General features: G+C 38.7%; 1 protein-coding gene across 3 annotated transcripts; it reads right to left on the reverse strand.

The window, feature by feature from the left end:
• Positions 1–1,172: 1,172 nt before the first annotated feature.
• On the reverse strand, positions 1,173–20,638 carry METTL11B (methyltransferase like 11B). 3 transcript variants are annotated; one of them, XM_040263538.1, is made up of 5 exons: positions 20,373–20,638; positions 10,973–11,032; positions 9,420–9,595; positions 3,436–3,685; positions 1,173–2,674 (listed from the first exon to the last, which is right to left on the reverse strand). In XM_040263538.1, the coding sequence occupies exons 1-5, from the start codon at positions 20,524–20,526 to the stop codon at positions 2,451–2,453; spliced, it is 864 nt and encodes a 287-aa protein (XP_040119472.1). In that variant the 5' UTR covers positions 20,527–20,638; the 3' UTR covers positions 1,173–2,450. The 3 variants fall into 3 exon arrangements, with proteins under 3 accessions (XP_040119472.1, XP_040119471.1, XP_040119473.1); XM_040263537.1 differs by having other exon boundaries at positions 1,173–2,722; XM_040263539.1 differs by lacking the exon at positions 10,973–11,032 and having other exon boundaries at positions 1,173–2,722.
• Between the last annotated feature and the right edge of the window lie 778 nt (positions 20,639–21,416).

Consider the following 21,416-nt stretch of genomic DNA (forward strand, 5'->3'; position numbering starts at 1 on the left):
CTTTTCCAGTGACTCAACTCTTCTCATGAGGTGGCCAAAGGACTGGAGTTTCAGCTCTAGCATCATTCTTTCCAAAGAAATCCCAGGGTTGATTTCCTTCAGAATGGACTGGTTGGATCTCCTTGCAGTCCAAGGGACTCTCAAGAGTCTTCTCCAACACCACAGTTCAAAAGCATCAATTCTTCAGCGCTCTGCCTTCTTCACAGTCCAACTTTCACATCCATTGACCACAGGAAAAACCATAGTCTTGACTAGACAGACCTTAGTCGGCAAAGTAATGTCTGCTTTTGAATATACTGTCTAGGTTGGTCATAACTTTTCTTCCAAAGAGTAAGTGTCTTTTAATTTCATGGCTGCAGTCACCATCTGCAGTGATTTTGGAGTCCAAAAAAATAAAGTCTGACACTGTTTCTACTGTTTCCCCATCTATTTCCCATGAAGTAATGGGACCGGATGCCATGATCTTCGTTTTCTGAATGTTGAGCTTTAAGCCAACTTTTTCACTCTCCTCTTTCACTTTCATCAAGAGGCTTTTTAGCTTCTCTTCACTTTCTGCCATAAGGGTGGTATCATCTGCGTATCTAAGGTTATTGATATTTCTCCAGGCAATCTTGATTCCAGCTTGTGCTTCTTCCAGCCCAGCGTTTCTCATGATGTACTCTGCATAGAAGTTAAATCAGCAGGGTGACAATATACAGCCTTGACGTACTCCTTTTCCTATTTGGAACCAGTCTGTTGTTCTATGTCCAGTTCTAACTATTGCTTCCTGACCTGCATACAGATTTCTCAAGAGGCAAGTCAGGTGGTCTGGTATTCCCATCTCTTTGAGAATTTTCCACAGTTTATTGTGATCCACACAGTCAAAGGCTTTGGCATAGTCAATAAAGCAGAAATAGATGTTTTCCTGGAACTCATGTATTCATATTAATGGGACAGTTATGTTATTTCCTCCTTGAGCTCAGGAACCGGATGAATGGACAACTGTGTCAATCAGCATGTGAGTACTTGCAAAGCAGAAAGTCAAGAAGTAAGAAGAAAGGGGTGCTAAGTGTAAAAGAAGCAGAAAATGCCTAGGATGGGTTTAAAAGGAAGATTTAGTTAATTTTTTTTTCAATACATAGAGGATGAAAACATGAGAATTCTTGTTTTGTCACAGTAATTCTGTTTGGTAATGATTCACCATTTTATTTAATTTTGGTCTCTGGTTTCTCCAGCAATGGTTTTAACTCACATTCTGTTACATTACCCTAAAATGTTGTGAATAACATACTGCAGCTGGAAGGTGCCAGTGGCAGAGTGACATAATTTTCCAGGACATAAAATCAAACTACTAAGTCATGCTATATCAACATAGTGTTTTATAATAATTATTTTCCTCCTAATTTAGACCTATGACTTATAAATATGATTTTAGGGTGATAACATATGCATTTAACAGATTTTCTTTACTTAAATTGATTGTATTTCATAGAAGACTCAATATATAATACATCAAAAGACAAATAAATCCTTCACATGAAGACTTTAGAGCATTTTAAATAAAATAGAGGTTATATTTAAACATTCTGCTAATAGAAATTAAATTACATCTTTGTTTTTGAAAGATTTTAGATATTTTTAATTAAGCTAATTAATTAAACTAATGCAGTTAGTTCAGTTTTCAGGTTTACCATTTCCTATCTCTTTCCAGTGTACATTCTTATCAATCAAGGAAACAGGAGCAACTGAAATGAAGCAAGTTGTGTTAGAAGCCAGTGACTAAAATTAGATTATCAATGACACTCACTTATATGTTCACAGCTGAAATTTCAAGGGTAAAACATTTTCTCCTGAAAGGAGACACTTCCCCATCACTGAAATGCAGACTTCTGTTATGAAATTACATCCATATTACATCATTGGGCAGAGAAACTGACCCAAAATAGAAAGTGAAACCATATTCTTTTTTTCTGCTAAAGACAAAATTAAGTAATGGAATTGTTTTACAAGGTTATTTTGACTGGTGCTTTCTTAATTAGGGGGAGATTTTTGTCTAAGAGAAATAATATTCCCAAAGAGGAAGGAAGTGTAAAGTATCTAGCATGAGGGCAGAGAAAGGTGGTCTAGACTTTATCCCACCCACCCTAAACTACTCTTTCATGCAAACCTTCAGAGACCAATGCAGTTTATATTTTGTGAACGTTGCTCCCTTTCCTGTTTTTATGGGTACACTGGTACAGTTTAGATGTTTTTCCAGATGTCACATTCCATTTATCTTTTGGAAAAGTCACAGCGTGTGTGCATGTACTTACATAATTAGTGGAAATGTGACATCAACTGTTTTGAAACATACATTGCCTCCCTTCTGTTCATTCCTCCATGGATCACAAGGGGTGTAACTTGTGAATCAGAGGAGAGCCACTCTTCCCAAAGCACCTCTGTGCAGTGCAGTCGTTCACTCCAGCAGCTGGTCAGGAGCTTCCATCGCTGTGCAGCGCAAACATCCACACCGGGACACATTGCTCTGGAAAGCCGTCCTGCTTTTGCTGGCCTAGCACCACCAGCCCACTCTTCCTAATGAGGGTCTGGAGGATGTCCATGTCCCGAGTCACGCTGCTGTCAGAGAGATCGAAGATGCAGCCCTGCCGGGCCACATTGTCCTTCAGTATGATGATGCCGTTTTCCTTCAGGCCATCTCGGCACCGGGAAAGAAACGCAAGAAGGTCTTTATCGGTCAGGTACCCTACAGGTGAGGCCAAGTAAATGGGGGAACAGGATGAAAGGGTGGGTGGGGAAGGAGGTGAGTAGGAAAGACTGAACAGCCACAAGGCTACAAATCGGGAGCTTGTTTGCTCACTCATTCATGAATTATTTCATAGCCTGAATTGTTTTGTTGTGGAGGCTTTGAGAATTTAGGTAAGAGGACAGGTATCCTCTCTGAGGAGAATCAGTGCACTCTCTGTAAAACAGCTATTATACCAACCTAGTCTATCTACCTCCCAGGCACAAAATAAACCACTCCTCATCCCTTGGATTCACTCCATGTCTGCTGACTAGCTCAACTTTGCCATCGTTCCTCTGTGTCTTACACACACACACACACACACACACACACTCAGACCAAAATCTAATTCACTGCCATCTCATTTCCTGAGAATTTAAATCTAATAAAGCCAAGGTTTGTCAATAAGTTTTTCAAATATTCAGTTTTCTTCTAGGATTTAGGTTGGCACAAAGACACTCCATCCTAAGAATGGGAATCACCAGCCTTGTTCAGTGGATGTTAGGGGCAGAATCCAGAGGACCAGAGCTTGGGGGGAGTTCCCATTATATGTTAGACTCGCTAACTATTCTAAGTGCAGCTAGAGCCAAATATCGCTTTGTGTCCTTGCTCTGCCTCCACAAGTCCTCCAGTTAGCAGGGAGAAAGGAAGATGCAATGCCATGCAGAACTAACCAATGACCCACTGAATCCAGATGACATCGTATCTTCCCAGTGAGGGTGTGAATTCCTGCAGGCTATAGCAGTGGTAGCTTTCTACCTTGTCACCTTTGACCTGCAGGTAGTTCTGTGCTTCGAGGAGGAACGATTCCATCATGTCCACTAGTTCCACAGTGTTGAAAACTGGCAACAGGACATGCTTGCTGACCCTTCCTATCCCAGAGCCGCAGTCCAAGGCACAGTCCGTCCCAGCTCTCCCGGGCCCCTGCAGAAAGGTACCTTGTGGAACAGTCCAATGACAGACATTCACCCTGAGTCTTGACACTCAGTTACCTCTTTAAGTAAATTTCATTTAGGTCAAGTTCATATAATTAAATGTGGGTTTCCTTGATGGCTCAGACAGTAAAGAATCTGCCTACAATGCAAGAGACCTCAGTTTGATCCCTACATCAGGAAGATCCCCTGGAAAAGGGAATGGCAACCCACTCATTATTCTTGCCTGGAGTATTCTTACCTGGAGAATTCCATGGACAGGGGAGCCTAGCAGGCTACAGTCCATGGGGTTGCAAAGAGTCGGACATGACATTGCAACTGACACACACACACACACACACACACATAAAATTTAATGTACCGTTGTAAATGTACCATTCAAGGAGTCTGGACAAATGTATACAGGTATGTACCCACTACCGTGGACTTCCCAGGTGGCACTAGTGATAAAGAGCCCTCCTGCCAGTGCAGGAGACATAAGAGACATGGGTTCAATCCCTGGGATGGGAAGATCCCCTGAAGGAGGGTATGGAAACCCACTCCAGTATTCTTGCCTGGAGAAACCCCTGGACGGAGGAGCCTGGCAGGCTATAATCCATATGGTAGCATGGAGTCATAGCACTGAAGCGACTTTAGAATGCCCGCACCCACTGCCAGAGTCAAGTTATAAAACATTCAATGACTTTTTTCAAAACATATCCAAACATGTCTAGTTTTTGCCTTCTTTATTTTATCCAGTTATAGGTCTTTCAAAGAATTAAAAAATAAGATTTTAGAAAATGTCTTAGGTTTGAGAACTAGGTAATGTTTTATAAGAAGTGGGCCATTTAAAGTCCTATGAAAGTAGAACTTTGTTAATTGCCAATTTGGGTCAAATCCATAACAAATGGACCTGCACTGTAGCTTACTGCCTTGTAGAAAAAGAGAGAGCAAAGCAGAGAGAATCTTTCAGAGTTTTAAAATTGCTTTTCAAATTCATGCAGTGAACACATTTCAATTCATACTGGAGTGGATGACTAAAATTTATTTTTTCAAAACTGATTTTAAGGGCTCTGAATTATCTACTATTCTTGTGTGGAAGATAATTTTTAGGACTTGAGCTGAGGAAATGCAATCTGTTCCATTCTCAGGCCAGAATTTCACTTCAAACTCTGCCTCGATGGCATATAGCACATTTATGAGGATAAAAGTTAGTTGCAGCAAAGTCCCCCTGTCTCTTTTCATGCTGAAAATTGTTTCTGCTTTTGTATCAGAAACCACATGACTTATTGGACAAAAAGCCCTTAAACTTTTTAAAAGTATAATTCTGAATTAAATTAACTGACAGTGAAAGATGAATAGTTAGTAGAGATAGGAGGATATCAGTCAATGAAAACCTTCTCAAATTTGCTTCTATAAAGTAATATACATATATATACACACACAACATGTTTATTTATCTATGAAATAAACATGTATATATGTGTGTGTGTGTTTATGTATGTATGATATTTGACTGTAGCTATCCTTGAAACAACAGTTATATACAAAACAACTGGGCTTCCTTGGTGGCTCAGACAGTAAAGAATCTGCCTACAATGCTAGTGGTAAAGAACCCTACTGCCAGTGCAAGAGACATAAAAGATGCGGGTTCAATCCCTGAGTCGGGAAGATCCCCTGGAGGAGGGCATGGCAACCCACTCCAGCATTTACTGGAGAATCCCTATGGACAGAGGAGCTTGGCAGGCTACAGTCCAATGTGTCACAAAGAGTCAGACACGAATGAGGTGACTGAGCACATACGTATGCACGAATACACAAATATACAAAAACTGTTATATAAAAATACAAAAGATGCCTTTTACTCAAGTCTTGTCCACCTTTGCCGCTCACCACTACTGCCTAGTTGTCTTTATTCCATGCCATTCCCCGTGTTTGGCACAGCCTCGCATATCCTGGCACCAAGTTTGTTCCTCTTTCTCGCATTCTCATGCTGTGCCTCTGAGAAGAGACATTTAAAGACTGACCTCTGGGACAACATCTCTGCTCTCTTGGACACTATGGCTACTTATTACTGTGCCTGGATTGAAATTTGATGCACCTCCGTGAATGTGACCAAAACCACATAAATGTGTGATTGCAGAACTTTACTTTTATTATCCTATCTTCATATTTATGGATTTATATAAAATAGTAAAATACTCTTGGAAATTTCATTTTCATTTTGATTCTGTCTATGTCTTTTGTTTCAAAGAATATTATTTTACCTTCTTTCCATTCAAGTTTGAAAATAAAGTGTTAAATACCACTGTATAAAAACCATGAAATACAGTTAGCCCCCAATTTTTCAGTCATCCAATCACTGAGAAATATCGAGATAAAATCATCAAATACCAATTACTTTTTATAAATTTTTACTTTCCCCTCAAAAAGCTAAAAGTAAGGAATGTTATCAGCTATGCCATTGATATTATCTTGGTATCATTTGTTTATTTGCTAAAGTAAGCACATTTGCAACAAGTTTAAAAGTGTTTTCCCACTGTCCCAGGTCAGTAAGTGTTGAAAGGAAAGCAAAACTTTAAATTAAACAATCTGCCTTTTCCCAGTTGACACAAGGATAAATCATGTCAGATACTCATGTTCCCAAACTCCTTGTATCTTGACCTGGATACTAATTTAGCATATTATTAAGGTCAAAGTACCAAAATATCATTTCTTTAAAAAGACTATGTTTGTACTTTGAGGTCACAGCTTCACAATGAGCCTTGTCTACTAAGAAGGACTCCTTATATTTGTTTGAAAAGAGCAGACTGCTCATTTCCAACATAAATATGCCAGCAGAAGGCTATTTCCTTTCCCAGGTCCATGGGCCTGTGTATGGGCTCTGTCTGACCAGCATCTCTGTGGTCAGTTTGGCATTCCACATGGAGTGACAAGACAGCCGGATTACTAACTAAGCTTCTGAAATGCACTGGGATCAAAGTCAGCCTCACCTCGAGGCGAGCAGGAGGGATTGCTCTTGGCCAGATTGGGGGAGAGTTGAGGTCTGTGGTCCACACACACACACACAGAGCAGGGATTTTTCTGCTTCATGAGACAAATGGAAAAAATATGTTGTGGATAAGAGCTGGGAATTTGGTATCAGACAGACCTTGCCAGGCATGAGTCCCAGCTCTGTCTCTTACCAACTGTGTAGCCTTGAAAACATACTTAATCTCTATAAGCCTCAATTTCCCCAAGCATGAAAATGAGAAATAATAATAGTACTTACCTCCCCAAATTATTATGAAGAACAAATAAGACAGTGCTTCTAAAGCGCTCATCAGAGTGACTATCAGATAATGTGCTCGGTGAAGTCAGTCAGTAACACTTATTTTAAAATATTCCAGATTAACCTGATCTATAAACAACCCCAGCCATCATCTCTAGTTTTGTAGTCCTTTATGGCCACAGCTGATGTCCAGAGACTTTGCCCCAGTGACTGCTCCATCCTGATCCTATTTTTCTGTACTCAGCCAAAGGGTACTTCAGAGAAAGTTGGATATAAAGTGAACCTCACCTCAACACTGAGGAAACTATTAATATTATGCTTCTAAATAGGTTGACAACCTAATCCCAAATATTTGTAATATTCGTAATGGTTCCTTCATCAGAATAAAATGGAGTCCAAATTTCAGATGAATAACTTCATAGCGAATTGGAACAAAACCTGTTTGCTAGTTAGGACTTTATTCTCAGTAGAACCAACAGCAGCTTTATTATGTGGGTTGTCTGTTCTAAAAACTAAATGAAAAAGTGAAAGTGAAGTTGCTCAGTTCTGTCCAACTTTTTGCAACCCCGTGGACTGTAGCCTACCAGGCTCCTCTGTCCATGGAATTTTCCAGGCAAGAGTACTGGAGTGGGTTGCCATTTTCTTCTCCAGGGGATCTTCCTGACCCGGGGATCGAAACTGGGTCTCCTGCATTGCGGGCAGATGTTTTACCACCTGAGCCACCAGGGAAGCCCCAACTAAATGAAGCTCCATCAAATACAATGACTGAATTATATGAAAGCTTGTTATTAGTAGTAGCAATAAATGAGCTATATTGCATAATAATTAGGTGCACTAAAGTAAACATTTGACATATATTATCTTATTTGAGCTTCACATTATCCTACAAGATAGGTTCTGTGGTTATACTCTAGACACAGGTAAGAAAATTGAGGTTTAAGAGAATTTAAGAGTAAACCCAACGTGGTTTATACTGTAAGAACCATAATGACTCTGGGGCCCAAGATTCTGGCTCCTAAAATATATGACTCATCTCCATGTGGCCTGAAAGTCAGGAAGTGGAGTTTTACCCAACACCAAGTCTATAAAGGGATCACATTTTTTCAAGGCAATGTCTCAACTATGTAGAAAATAATATAAAGGTATTCTACTGCTAGGCATACACACTGAGGAAACCAGAATTGAAAGAGACACATGTACCCCAATGTTCATCGCAGCACTGTTTATAATAGCCAGGACATGGAAACAACCTAGATGTCCATCAGCAGATGAATGGATAAGAAAGCTGTGGTACATATACACAATGGAGTATTACTCAGCCATTAAAAAGAATACATTTGAATCAGTTCTGATGAGGTGGATGAAACTGGAGCCGATTATACAGAGTGAAGTAAGCCAGAAAGAAAAACACCAATACAGTACACTAACACATATATATGGAATTTAGAAAGATGGCAATGATGACCCTGTATGCAGGACAGCAAAAAAGACACAGATGTGTATAGCGGACTTTTGGACTCAGTGGGAGAGGGAGAGGGTGAGATGATTTGGGAGAATGGCATTGAAACATGTATAATATCATGTAAGAATTGAATTGCCAGTCTATGTCCGATGCAGGATATGGCACGCTTGGGGCTGGTACGCGGGGATGACCCAGAGAGATGTTGTGGGGAGGGAGGGTGGGAGGGGGGTTCATGTTTGGGAACGCATGTACACCCGTGGTGGATTCATGTCAATGTATGGCAAAACCAATACAGAATTGTAAAGTAAAAGAAAAAATAAATTAACCTAAAATAAAATAAAATAAAATAAAATGTGAAAAAAAAAGAAAATAATATAAAGGTATTCTACTATACTTACCATTTTTAAACTAAACATAAGGCTGCATTTCCCTACAATGTTGAATTTTTATTACAGAGACTCAGTAAATCACCCCAAGATCCCAAATGGCATGATCTCTCATCAGTCATCTGAGTGTCAACTGCTTATCTATGGGATCTGAAAGAGAAGTCTTCTTAATTTACTACTTGTAATATTAACACTGCTAGTTCACCTTCCCCTGAAGCATAAGAAACAAGCTGGTGCTAGGAGAGTGAAATGCCAACTAGGATAAACCAGTCATTTAATGTGAAAGTGAAAGTGAAGTCGCTTAGTTCTGTCCGACTCTTTGCGACCCCACGGACTGTAGCCTATCAGGCTCCTCCGTCCATGGGACTTTCCAGGTAAGAGTGCTGAAGTGGATTGCCATTTCCTTCTCCAGGGGATCTTCCCAACCCAGGAATCGAACCCGGGTCTCCCTCATTGCAGGCAAACGCTTTACCGTGGGAGCCATTTGAACCTCTTAAAACAGGCATTCACACTAAACTCGTGGCTCACCCATTTGGCTTTCATATGACTGAAGCGACAACACAGAAGCATATGAGCTCATTGTTTGCAAGAACTTTGCTTCCTAATCAAACTACAGTTGGATACTCACCCCAACAAATTTCCTGAGAAATTTCCGAGAGGCCTGGATATCTGGGTTGGACAGTTCAATGAAATTTCCCATCATACCCTCTTCTGTAGCTGGTACTTCTTGATAGAAGAGTTTAGCTCTGGCATAGAACTGCATCTCACCGTTGATGACTTGACTTGTTAAAGCATACAATTTCACTGAAAATAAAACATTATTAATATTTAAGTGACAGAACAAGTTCATTCTTATCATGCAGTGAATTTCCTCTTAGAAGTCTGCAAATCGGTGGTATGGAGGAAAGGGTATTCATTTGATGTCAGAAGATCTGGGTTTGAGTTCTAGCTCAGTTATTTACTTGCTATTTAACCTTGGTATTTAACCTTGGTATTTAAACTTGCTATTTAAACTTCTCAACCCCTATGATCTTCAGGTGCTTCATGTATAAATCAGACATGTGGCATTTTCATGATTTAATAAACCTAGAGTTTAATTTTCAAAATAGCTTGTCACTGTGTTTAAAACTATTCAATAGTGTTTGCTACAGTAGAATAAATAATTTCACAAGTTTCACAGTAAGTTTTATCTTTGACCTTAAAATATTTTATGGAAATTTGATCACTAATCCTTACTTCTAACCATAAGGTAGATTAGGGATAGGTATTTTTTTCATTTCTTTTTCAAGCAATTCATACCCATATATCTCTTTGTACCAACATGACAGAAAATGTGCTTGAGCCCTAAGTTCTGAAAATAAAATACTAAAAAATATAATATTTTTTGAGCAACTATTTTGTACTAGATATTATACTAGGCACATTCACATATACTATGTCATTATTTCAGAAAAGAAGTGAAGTATTGTTTTTAAACATTTATTTTTATAAAAACATGTGTTCCCACTTCTGAAGGGTAAATGAGTATGCACTTAAATGTGATTTGTAAATTAAAATGCATCCTTGCAGATATAAAATATTTTCATTAGAGAACATTCAGAGGGAAATTATAGAAAGTGAGATGAAAGGGAGGAACTTTTTGTTCAAGATTATAAGCTGAATCCATCCATTTGTCTTCTCTCATTCCCAATACTCCCCATGAATTGTTTTAATAAACTCAGTCTGTAACAATGAAGAAAATGAGGAGGGACCACCAATGAATTCATGATTTCAACAAATTTCTTGCAGACAAAAAGCAGATGGAACAAAACTATAGAATTTACAGCTTAGGACATCTGTGAAGGAAATAAAAGTTAATTTAAAATCTGCCTGTAGGCCAACTGTGAGGTGACCAATGCACTCCCTCCCAAAAGTGACAAGCAGCACAGCTATAATCTAAGGGGGATAAATAGTTTCTTCTCTAAAAAAAAAGGAAAAAAAAAAAAGGCGAACTAGACCCATTAGTGCTGGGATCCTAAAATAGTAATTCTGGCATATAGAAGGTTCCAGGCACCTCATCTGCTCACATTCATCAGAGTCTGGTAAGGTCAGCTGGCATATGTAGAGCTTCTGGGCATCCTTTTTAGTCAGTGGAGAAGTATATAACAGAGGAAATCTTCTCTACTACCTAAAGTCATTCACCTTGTCCTTCATCCCTAACCATGGATAAAAAATGACTTCCAAATACATGAGGGTGAATGTCTGAAAAACAAAAGAGAGATAAACAATCAAAACTGACTCCAAAGGAAATAGAAATAATCCAGGAAATTAATGAAAATTTAAACCAAAACCAAGAAAAAATTTATATCCGTGAGGAGAGATGAGAACAGGTGCATCCATAAATTGAAGATAAGATGTCAAGAAAATGACAATGTAAAACATAATAAAGAATTCTTAGAAATTAAAATTTTGATTACCAAAAACTTTGGAGTTAATATTGAGTAAAGATTTGGAGTTAACATTGAGTAAACAAATCAGGACATAAAGGAAAAGGTAGATTCAGAAAATAGAAGTAAAAATATTAAAGCTATAAAGACCCAACATCAAGCTAATTAAGATTCTCAAAAACAGAAAATCAAGGGAAGAAAATTATTACAGAAAAAAATAGATAAAATTTCTCAAAGCTGAAAGAGATTGTAAGGTCCAAAAGTACTAAGCAATATGGATTTTAAAAACCTGGCTGATTCATGTCACTGTATGGCAAAAACTACCATAATATTATAAAGTATCCTCCAATTAAAATAAATAAATTAATTTTAAAATACTTAAATATACTTTATTTAAATAAAAATAATTTTTTATTTATGAAATTTTTTATTAAAAATAAAGTCATATTTATACATATTTTTAGGAAATTTCAAAACACCAAGAGAAATGAGAAGATTATTAAGTTATTTATAGGGAAAAAGTTTGCTGACTTTCAAGCAGGGTTGCCAGATATAGCAAATAAAAATATAAGACATGCAATTACTTTTGAATTTCAGATAATCAGTGGATAATTTATTAGTATAAATATGCTCAAAATATCACACATTGCATGGGACATACTTTTACTAAAAAATTGTTTGTTGATTATCTTAAATTCAAATTTAACTGACCTCATATTTTACCTGGCAGCCATAAAGGAGTAGACTCAGGTTTATAACACAGATCTCATCAGAAACACTGAAAAACAGTGTCACCAATATTTTAAGGGAAAATTATTTTAAAGCTAAAATATGTTACCATTCAAATGGTGAGAGAATATTTACCTCCCATATTCATTCTCCAGAAGTTTCTCAAAGCTATATTCCAGCTCAGTGAGGGTTAAAATTGAGAAGATATATCATGAAAGACAACACAATCAACCCAGGAATCCAATGAAAAGAAATCCCAAAATGGTAAATATTATTAGATCTAGAAAGAAATCAGTTTATACTACAACAGAAAGCATTGGCTTCAAAAAATATCTTCAGGAAATAAAATGAACTGGATTCTGGGCAATAAATAGTAGGGAAGAAGCGAGAAGACATGAGTAATATCCTTAGGAAGACATATTTTTAACCTCAACAAAAATAAAAGACAGTTGAATGCTCCAAGTAAAACATACAACTGTATAAAAAAAAGTTACAATCAGGATATGAAGCAAACCAGAATATGACATAATTGTACATAGAAGGAGTATAAGAAAAGAGAATCTATTTAAACTTTACTAGGAACACCAAGATTGTGACATCGGATCAATGCACCACATGGCTCTGAATTGAACAACGGTTACATAGTTCCAAATTTTTATTCTAAAAGTTAAAAATCCAATAAACCCTCCTTCTATCCATTGTAGTATATTTCATCTGTGGAGTTACATCATTATTTCCTACTTGAAGATGCTGAGGCCAATATTTAGACCCTTGAGTGATCATGAATTTGCTAAAAGGAATATAGGAATCAGAACACATGTATGTTGTTTTCTAGAGACTAACAATATTATATACTATTTTTCCTGTATATGTTAATTAATACAATAGATTGTCATTTTAAAAATATAAACCTTTTAAAACTGTTAACAGATAGTCCAGTAGTCATGAATGGATGTGAGAGTTGGACTATAAAGAAAGCTGAGCACTGAAGAATTGATGCTTTTGAACTGTGGTGTTGGAGAAGACTCTTGAGAGTCCCTTGGATTGTGAGGAGATCCGACCAGTCCATCCTAAAGAAGATCAGTCCTGGGTGTTCATTGGAAGGACTGATGTTGAAGCTGAAGCTCCAATACTTTGGCCACCTGATGTGAAGAACTAACTCACTTTAAAAGACCCTGATGCTGGGAAAGATTGAGGGCAGGAGGAGAAGGGGATGACAGAGGATGAGCTAGTTGGATAGCATCACCAACTCAATGGACATGAGTTTGGGTAAACTCCAGGAGTTGGTAATGGACAGGGAGGCCTGGCATGCTGTGGTCCATGGGGTTGCAAAGAGTCGGACATGACTGAGCAACTGAACTGAACAATAGATTTTCATTTTAAAAATACAAACCTTTTAAAACTATTAATAAATATATAGATTTTTTGACATTTTATATACAAGTGAGCATCTGATTGAGAAAATATAACTTTAAAAGGAATTCCCTCATGTTCAAAATCATTGGGTACCAACACCAGTCCCCCTTCCCTAGCACTCAGTAAAGTGTTATGTCAACAATGACATATAATGAATAAATGAATGCTTATAAATTCAACAGGGACAGCAAAAATTAAGCATCACCATGCCAAAAAACCACGACTGTTCCAAATTCGTCTGGATGTCTCAGAAAATCAGGTTAGGAAATCACAGCTCACAAAGTCTTCCCAGAGATGAATGCTTCTGGGGCAAGCCACAGGTAAAGCCACAGCCCAGCGCTCTCTTGTTGATCCTACCAAAGCAGCAAAACAACCACTCTCATCATCACCTGCTTAAGTCAACTAGTTGGTGGAGTTTATTAAAACCTTTAATCTGAATATGGGAATGGTCCATTATGCCAGCAACATTTAGACCACAAGTGAATTCCAAGCTCAGCAGGGGTCAGACTCAATAGGTAAGTTTTTATGGTTATGGGCTTGTCACCTAATTGACAGGAACATTTCACTAAAAAGATATATGAGGTGTAATGTCCAGCCCCAGGTACTCCCCTCCTGATAGCTCCTGCAATGGTGCCAGTTGATTGATAAGGTAATCAAACATCAGCCTATGCCTTTTTATTATAGAAATACATCTAGTGGCTTATTCTTGTGGGATTGCAATGTTTTTGTGACACTTGATGTAGTCTAAACCAGAGGCTAGACACTCTATTAGCTCTTGATATAACATGGTGCTTATTTCTTGACCTACATTATAAGCTGAACTTCCAAGGAATTTCCAATGTTACGAAAAGAAAAATAAAGTACATGTGAATTTGCCCTGAAGAAGAACAAAGATCTTGTGAACTCTCTAAGAAAGATTTGTTGAGAGCATAGTGTTTATGCTTGCTGAATACTTCTCTATTTTCTTTTTTTGTTTTTTGTTTTTTTTAGACTTTATGTTAGATATTAGACCTATTTGTCAACTGGAAATTGACCTAAGAGTCTTCAGAGGATATCTAGGCTAGATTTAAACAGTAAGTTTGAAATGATTTGAGATAGAATACTGGATCAAGTTAGTCTTTTATTTATGAGAAGAAAGAAAGCCCAACTAGGAGATGCCTTTAGGAAGTATAAGGTCTTCCATAAAAGAGATTTGTAGGTGATAACTTCTCAATTTAACCATTAAAGAAGTGACAGTAAAAATTAAGGAAGGAAGGAAGGGAGGAAAGATAAAAGGAAGGGAAGAAAGAAAGAAAATGTGTCTAGGTACAATAGAATATTACTCAGCCATAAAAGGAAGAAAATTCTGCCATTTGTGACAACATAGATGGACCTCGAGGGCATTATACTAAATGATATAAATCAGGCAGAGAACGATAAATAATATATGATCTCACTTATATGTGGAATCTAAAAAACACCAAAGTCTTATCAGTTTTCTCATCCACAAGAAAGAGTAGGAGGGAGTGGAATTTTATCAGTGTTCCTGGTAGAATCCAAAGGTCTGTGTGTGCCAGAATGCTAGAAAGTCATCATTAACAAACCTTAGAATTACCCTGAGAGTCCCTCTAGGTTTTATTTCTTCCCTGAAAGCTTTAGGAGTCGAGGGTTCCTTGCCTGTAAAATAATGCACTCTCAACCCTGAAAGTGTTAGTGGGCGTTTTCCTTTTTGACTGAGCGCTATTTCAGGGCTTCCCAGGTGGCTCAGTGGAAAAGATTTTACCTATGAATACAGGAGACACAGATTCAATCCCTGGGTCAGGAAGATCCCCTGGAGGAGGAAATGGCAACCTGCTCCAGTATTCTTGTCTAGGAAATCCCATGGACAGAGGAGCCTGGGGGTCTACAGTCCATAGGGTCGCAAAGAGTCAGACACAACTGAGCACACAAATTCTTTTCAGCCTTCAACACAAGTAAGGTAAAGAAAGGTGAGGAGGGAGGGAAAATACACTTTCCCCACTCCAGCAAGGGGTGTATACAAGTTCCCGCTGCACATCATATCCCCTACCCACTTGGCCAAATGTCTTCCTCTTTAATTCCTACTTGAGTGTTGTACCTAACCTGCTGTTGAATGTGAAAAGGTCAGAATACAAAGATACTGGGGACAGAGTTTTCACGGTGAGACTCTGCATCGGAAGAGTCAGTCAGAAGCTGATGCAGCAGTCACCAGGCCTCCTCTGTACCTCCCTCTGCAGCGTCCTGTAGAGATGCCTGTCCCTGTCCCCACATTCCATGAAAATTATCTGTGTGGGTCTCTCTCCGACATTAAACTCTCAGGATAAAGCTCTATCGTTATCCTTATAACCCCAGGACTTACCATCCTGCTGACCCACAGGCCTCCTTTGAGTGTTCGCTGAATAAATGAATATTGTCTAGTTTTTCATTCTTTGAATAACAGGTTCAACAGAGTAGTGAATGGATATAGGGAATAGCCAACCCACTCCAGTATTCTTGCCTGGAGAAGTCCATGGACAAAGGAGCCTGGTAGGCTACAGTCCACGGAGTCGCAAAGAGTCTGCACAACTGAGCACACACACGCACACACAACATAATCACACACAGGTCACACGTTTTGTAGTTAATGGAAAGCTATAGGAGGATATATTGATTTTCCTAATTAGGCAAACCAAATAATAAAAAATAGTAATTATCACTGATCAAACATGTATATATGTACTATATATGCTAGCATTTATGTCTCACTGAATATATAAGATAGATGTGACTTTCTTCAGAAGAAAAGAGGGCATCAGGAGGTTAAAGAAATTGCCAACTAGTGAGTGACACAACTGGGATTTAAACCTAGTTCTATTTAAATCCAAAATCCATATTTTACCCATTTAATACTGTGTATAGGAAGGTCTGCTAAAGAAAGGAAAATTATCCACTTCTTCATTTCTTTAAAATGAAAAATGGTCTTACATAATTGGTACTGCAAAGGCAACAATAAACATTTGGAAAATGTATCACTGCACAGTGAGTTGTGCAGCCATGCTTTCCACAGGGATGAAATCAATTTGAAAAATGCCAAAAGTTGTATGCTGAGGTGGGCTGCCGTCTATGGGGTCGCACAGAGTCGGACACAACTGAAGCGACTTAGCAGCAGTAGCAGCAGCAGGGTATTGTAGGGACTGTTTTTATTAATTCTAGGCTTTAATTGTGATAGCAAAGCTGTGACCATTGTTCTCAATTTCTTCCTCAGAGCCTAATTCTTCTAAAAAGGAGTAAGTAAAGGTGAGTTAATAACCATTAGTAGGCACCTCCCTTGTGCCTAACATTATGCCAAGGCACTTTCATGTCATCTCTTCATGTTATCTCTCTTAATCCTCACAAAAACTAGACTTGTAATCACTATTTTACAGGTAAGTGATGAAAAAAATCAGAAAAATTTATTAACATGCTCAATATTATGGAGAAAAGAAGTGTCACAGCCAAGTCCTAACCCAAACTTATTTAAATGTAAAGCCTTTGTTCCTTTTGCTAAACTGCATGGAAGTATTATTCTAAGTGCCAAGTTAGACTAAGCCTTTAACAATGTTCAGGAGTAATAGATTCTTGCACAATATATAATGAATAAATATTCACTGACTTCTGTGTCCTTAAAAATATGCTGTGGATAGTGCTAGAAGAATTACTGAGGAGTTGGCTTATGTGTATACCTCCAAGTTGGATTGCATACAGGCCCACACTGTTAAAGAAACTGGAGATTTACATAAATTGTTTTCCTACTCTACTTCCCATTTGTTCACAAACAGCCACCTATGACAAATTCATTCACTCCAGGCCTCTAGCTGAATTTGGGCTGGTATAACTAGATTATATGAACCTATTCACTGGCTCATCCATCCTTCCAATTTCTTCAATAGAAAGCCAGTGCTCCTCATGGACTGTTTTTTATATTCCTGTCAGTTGGAAAAATTCGGTAAAACTTAGAGTGCTCCCCTCATTAGTCAAGTTGCCATTTACACTGGGAGGTAGAATGATTTTGTGGTTAAAAAGCTCAACTGGCCTGGGTGCTAATCCTGCTCCACACTCATCACCGTGTGATCTTTGGCCAGTTACTAACTTCCTCTGTGGATCAGTTCCTCAGATTCAGGAGAGAGAAAATAACACCACCACCTAATACAGATGTTGAGAGGATTAACAGAGATAATTAATATATACAAACCACTGAGGATAGTAACAAGCATGTTTCCATTTCTTTTTGAAAACCTGTCATAGTCAATGGCATAGCTAAGAGTTCCATTGGAGACTTTGAATATGCATGCTCTTGCTTCTCCAGGAATCACTGAAGTTAGCCAGGGATAGTTCAGCAAGTGTCCCCATGACTAAATGTCACTTCACAGGGAGCTGGTGTGAGGCTGACTGCCTAATGCAGGCAGTTGGAGGGAGGAAGGAAGGAAAGAAGGAATCAAAGAGTCTGGTTAGCCGCCATTCTTCCCATAATTACTCCAAACAACAAACTTTCTGTGCAGACGCTGCAGTAGGGTTCCCCAGTCTTTTAAAAGAAGGGCTTTATTTTCATTTCTATGAAGTCTTGAAATCATCAAGAGGAGGGGAAGCCAACTCTAAAACACCTCAGTGAAGGCTGGGGAAGGAGTGCTTCCACTGGCCGAGTTTTACTTCCAAAGTGAAAACATTAATATCCACCGAAGCCTGAAAACTCTCATACACCAAATTAAGCTTATCTTCGGTAATACCTGTTCTAAGGAAGGCTGTGTGGTAACTTTTTAAAAGAAATGAAATGCTACTGCTTATTGAGCATTGATGAGTTTCACATATATAATTGCATTTAATACTCCAACAGCCCCACAGTTTTGAGGAAAATGATGCTCAGAGTTTAGCATCTTGCAGCGGTGATTTCTCTATCAGTAGCAGTGCCAGAATTTGAACTCAGGATGTTGGAAACTTGCAATTAATTATTAGTAAGGGGCCATTTCAATTTTCTAATAAATACTTATTGGGGTCTTTTAAATTCATCTTTAGCTACTTTCAGAGATGAGGTTCAATCTCTAATAATTATTTTTAAAATTTGGTGGTCATCTACCCCTTAGCATGTCTCTCATAAGTTATTGAATTTACATCTTTTGCCAGACTAATGCAACATGAGCCAACAAGGTACTGTTACTGAGGTATCATCCAAAGAGTGTCTCCAGTGGTCTGACAAAATATATGGAGTGGTCAGAACATCATCATCTTCCAAATAAACTGCTCTAATTTTTCCATTTGGATACAGATGAGATGTCCACTATGTCCTACAGGAATTACTTATGGGTAGATCAGAGAGTTTGGATCATAAAGCAAGCTGAGCACCGAAAAACTGATGCTTTTGAATTATGTCACTGGAGTAGACTCATGAGATCCCATGGACTGCAAGGAGATCAAACCAGTCAGTCCTAAAGGAAATCAACTCTGAATATTCATTGGAAGGACTGTTGCTGAAGCTGAAGTTCCAATACTTTGGCCACCTGACACAAAGAATGTACTCGTTGGAAAAGATCCTGAAACCGGGAAAGAATGAAGGCAAAGGGAGAAGAGGGTGGCAGAGGATGAGATGGTTAGATAGCATCACCAACACAAAGGATATGAATTTGAGCAAACTCCAGGAGACAGTGAAGGGCAGGGGAGCCTGAAGTGCTGCAGTCCATGAGGTCACAAAGAATTGGGAACAACGTAGCCACTGATCAACAAAATGTGATCTACCAGAAAGAGCCCTGGTTCTTACTTTGGTATCTAGGTGAGACCTATCTAGACTGATCTCATCATCTCTGAATTTTCTTTTCCTCATTTTGAAAAAATAGTATAGGGGACAAGAGTGAGAAGGTGCATAGAAAAGTAATAATGCTTACTCTATCTATTTCATCATGTGGTTGGTTATAAGGATCAAATAAAGTCATAAATGAGAAATTTGAATAAGGAATATATATCAGTTCAGTTCAGTTCAGTTCAGTTATATATATATATCTATATATGTGAGATGAAGCCATTTGTATATCTAGAATTAAAGATTCCCCTCAGAAATGGACTTAGAAAGTGACTTTGGTAGGCTGGTAATATAGTCTTGAACGCAATACAAAGAATTATGTAGCTCCTTGCCCATCTGGAAAGCCTGCCCACATCAAGTGTACAATGGGGCTTTCAGCAACCTTAAGAAAACAGACTGGGGCAAAACATACTGCTCCTGCTTTCACTGGGGGAATATAAATCAAAGGGGATACTTCACTCTTTAATCACAAGTTATTTCCTCTTCAGGGCTGTTAAGAGTGTGCTTAACTAACCGCTTTCACGCAGGCTAAGAAAAGCAGTGTAGACAAACCAGATAAGCTTTATGTTGCCCTATTGTCCAACTCCCTGAAAACTAGAGGAAATAACTAAAATGGAGACAGACTACTGCCCAATTTTTTTCTTAGCATTCAAAGATCACACTAAAATCAGCTCCTTTAAACTCTCAGACTATTCTTGTAACTCAGAAAGGCCAGAAAGCATTATGTGGAGTGTGTGCTCATGCATACACATGCAGACACACACTCACCCCAACAACCTTGATCTATTATTGTTTAGCCATTCTTTTTCATTCTTAGTTGATATGCTATTGCATTAATACTCTCATCTTTGAGTTACCTAATTTACTCACCTCTAAACTTTTGCAAATATTAAAAATGTCCTTTCAAACTCAAGAAATTCATTTCCACAAGCCTGATATTCAGGCAACCAACACCCAGAGAAGCAAGTTACTCATGTCTGTGGTGCATAGAAGTCCCAAAATAGAGGCTTGACCTTCCAGGCAGCACTTGATCTTTGCACTCTCCATAAAAGAATGCCATTGACACATTTAAGCCCATTTAAATGGTTGTGGGTCCTTTTTATTTGAAAAGTGTCCTTGTTCTAATTCCTTTTGGAAAAGCCCCACAACCTCACACAGTGGCTCCAGTCATTTCTTATCCCTTATCTAGGAGCTCTGACTCACTTACCCAGGGGAATATTTTCCAGCAGGTAGAGATAGCTCTGAAAGAAGTCATTGCAAATGGCTTTGTGAAGAATAAAGGACATGCTATGTCGACAGAGTTCATCATCGGTCTTCTGCCAGCGGGATCTGAAGGCAAAGTGGGCTCCCAGGTGGGCCATGGTGAAAGGGGATAATAATTATTCCTACAGAGAGAGGAAGCTTGCCTGACAGTTTCTTTGAATTAACTTTCTCTTCCTACACGAACTTGAGACTGTCATTTTAAACCAACCCCTGTCCATCTATATCAGGAGAGGTGTCATGGGGCTTGGGGGAGGGGCAGCAGACACGGGGAGGTCAGACTCTTGGCACGTCTACTGTCTGATTGCTCGGGCGACACCACTCCTGGCCAGCAGGTGCTAAGTAAAGATGAAAACAGACTGAGCGAGATCCTGCTTCATCCAGGGAAAAGCACACCTCCCTCCTTTAGCTGCCACTTCAAACAAGCAGGAGTACAGCCTGCTAACACCCTGAATAGTTGCTTTAATTTGATTCCTAAATTGGAAGAGCCTCATTTCCATTTCAAAGAGTTGTGAATATTTTGCAGGAGATCCAGTTCCCTGATTTCCATCCCTCCTCCTGGAATGCCAAATCCTCAAGTTACAAGGACCCTTCAAAGTCATCTTAGCTACCCATGCTTCTTTCATCAGTTCAGTTTTGCCCAAATCTTTTCCTAGAGATGGATGCATGTTTCCCATTTCTGAGGATCTTCAAGAGACGCAATTATATGAAAGCCTGTTCTGATGTTAAATACCTTTCTCTGTCAGCAAACTCTTCCATCTAGCTTGTACTGAATACCTAGTCATGGAAGACTGTTTCTTCATTTTTCCCTATTAAGGATATGATTTTCCTCACATGCACTCCTTTGAAATCTGTACTGGGTATCTTCTCACTGTCCTCCTGATCTACTCTCTGCTGTTCCCACATTACTGTGTGTAGTTGGAGACTGGACTGTATTGACCATATTAGTGGATGTCTTGCCTTCTGGCTTCTGGTTGAGTTCTGCCAGTGG

This window comes from Oryx dammah, unplaced genomic scaffold (assembly GCF_014754425.2).
Source record: "Oryx dammah isolate SB20612 unplaced genomic scaffold, SCBI_Odam_1.1 HiC_scaffold_21, whole genome shotgun sequence".
In the NCBI taxonomy this organism is placed as follows: domain Eukaryota; kingdom Metazoa; phylum Chordata; class Mammalia; order Artiodactyla; family Bovidae; genus Oryx; species Oryx dammah.

What these genes read in the sequence shown, in the direction of transcription:
- METTL11B (XM_040263537.1), bottom strand. Translation starts at nt 20,526, where the DNA reads ATGGCCCACCTGGGAGCCCACTTTGCCTTCAGATCCCGCTGGCAGAAG. An exon ending in GCTGGAAAATATTCCCCTGG is followed by an intron (nt 11,033 to 20,372) that starts GTAAGTGAGTCA and finishes TTTGTTTTTCAG; the next exon opens with ACATTCACCCTCATGTATTT. An exon ending in TTCTCAGGAAATTTGTTGGG is followed by an intron (nt 3,686 to 9,419) that starts GTGAGTATCCAA and finishes ACCTTTCTGCAG; the next exon opens with GGGCCCGGGAGAGCTGGGAC.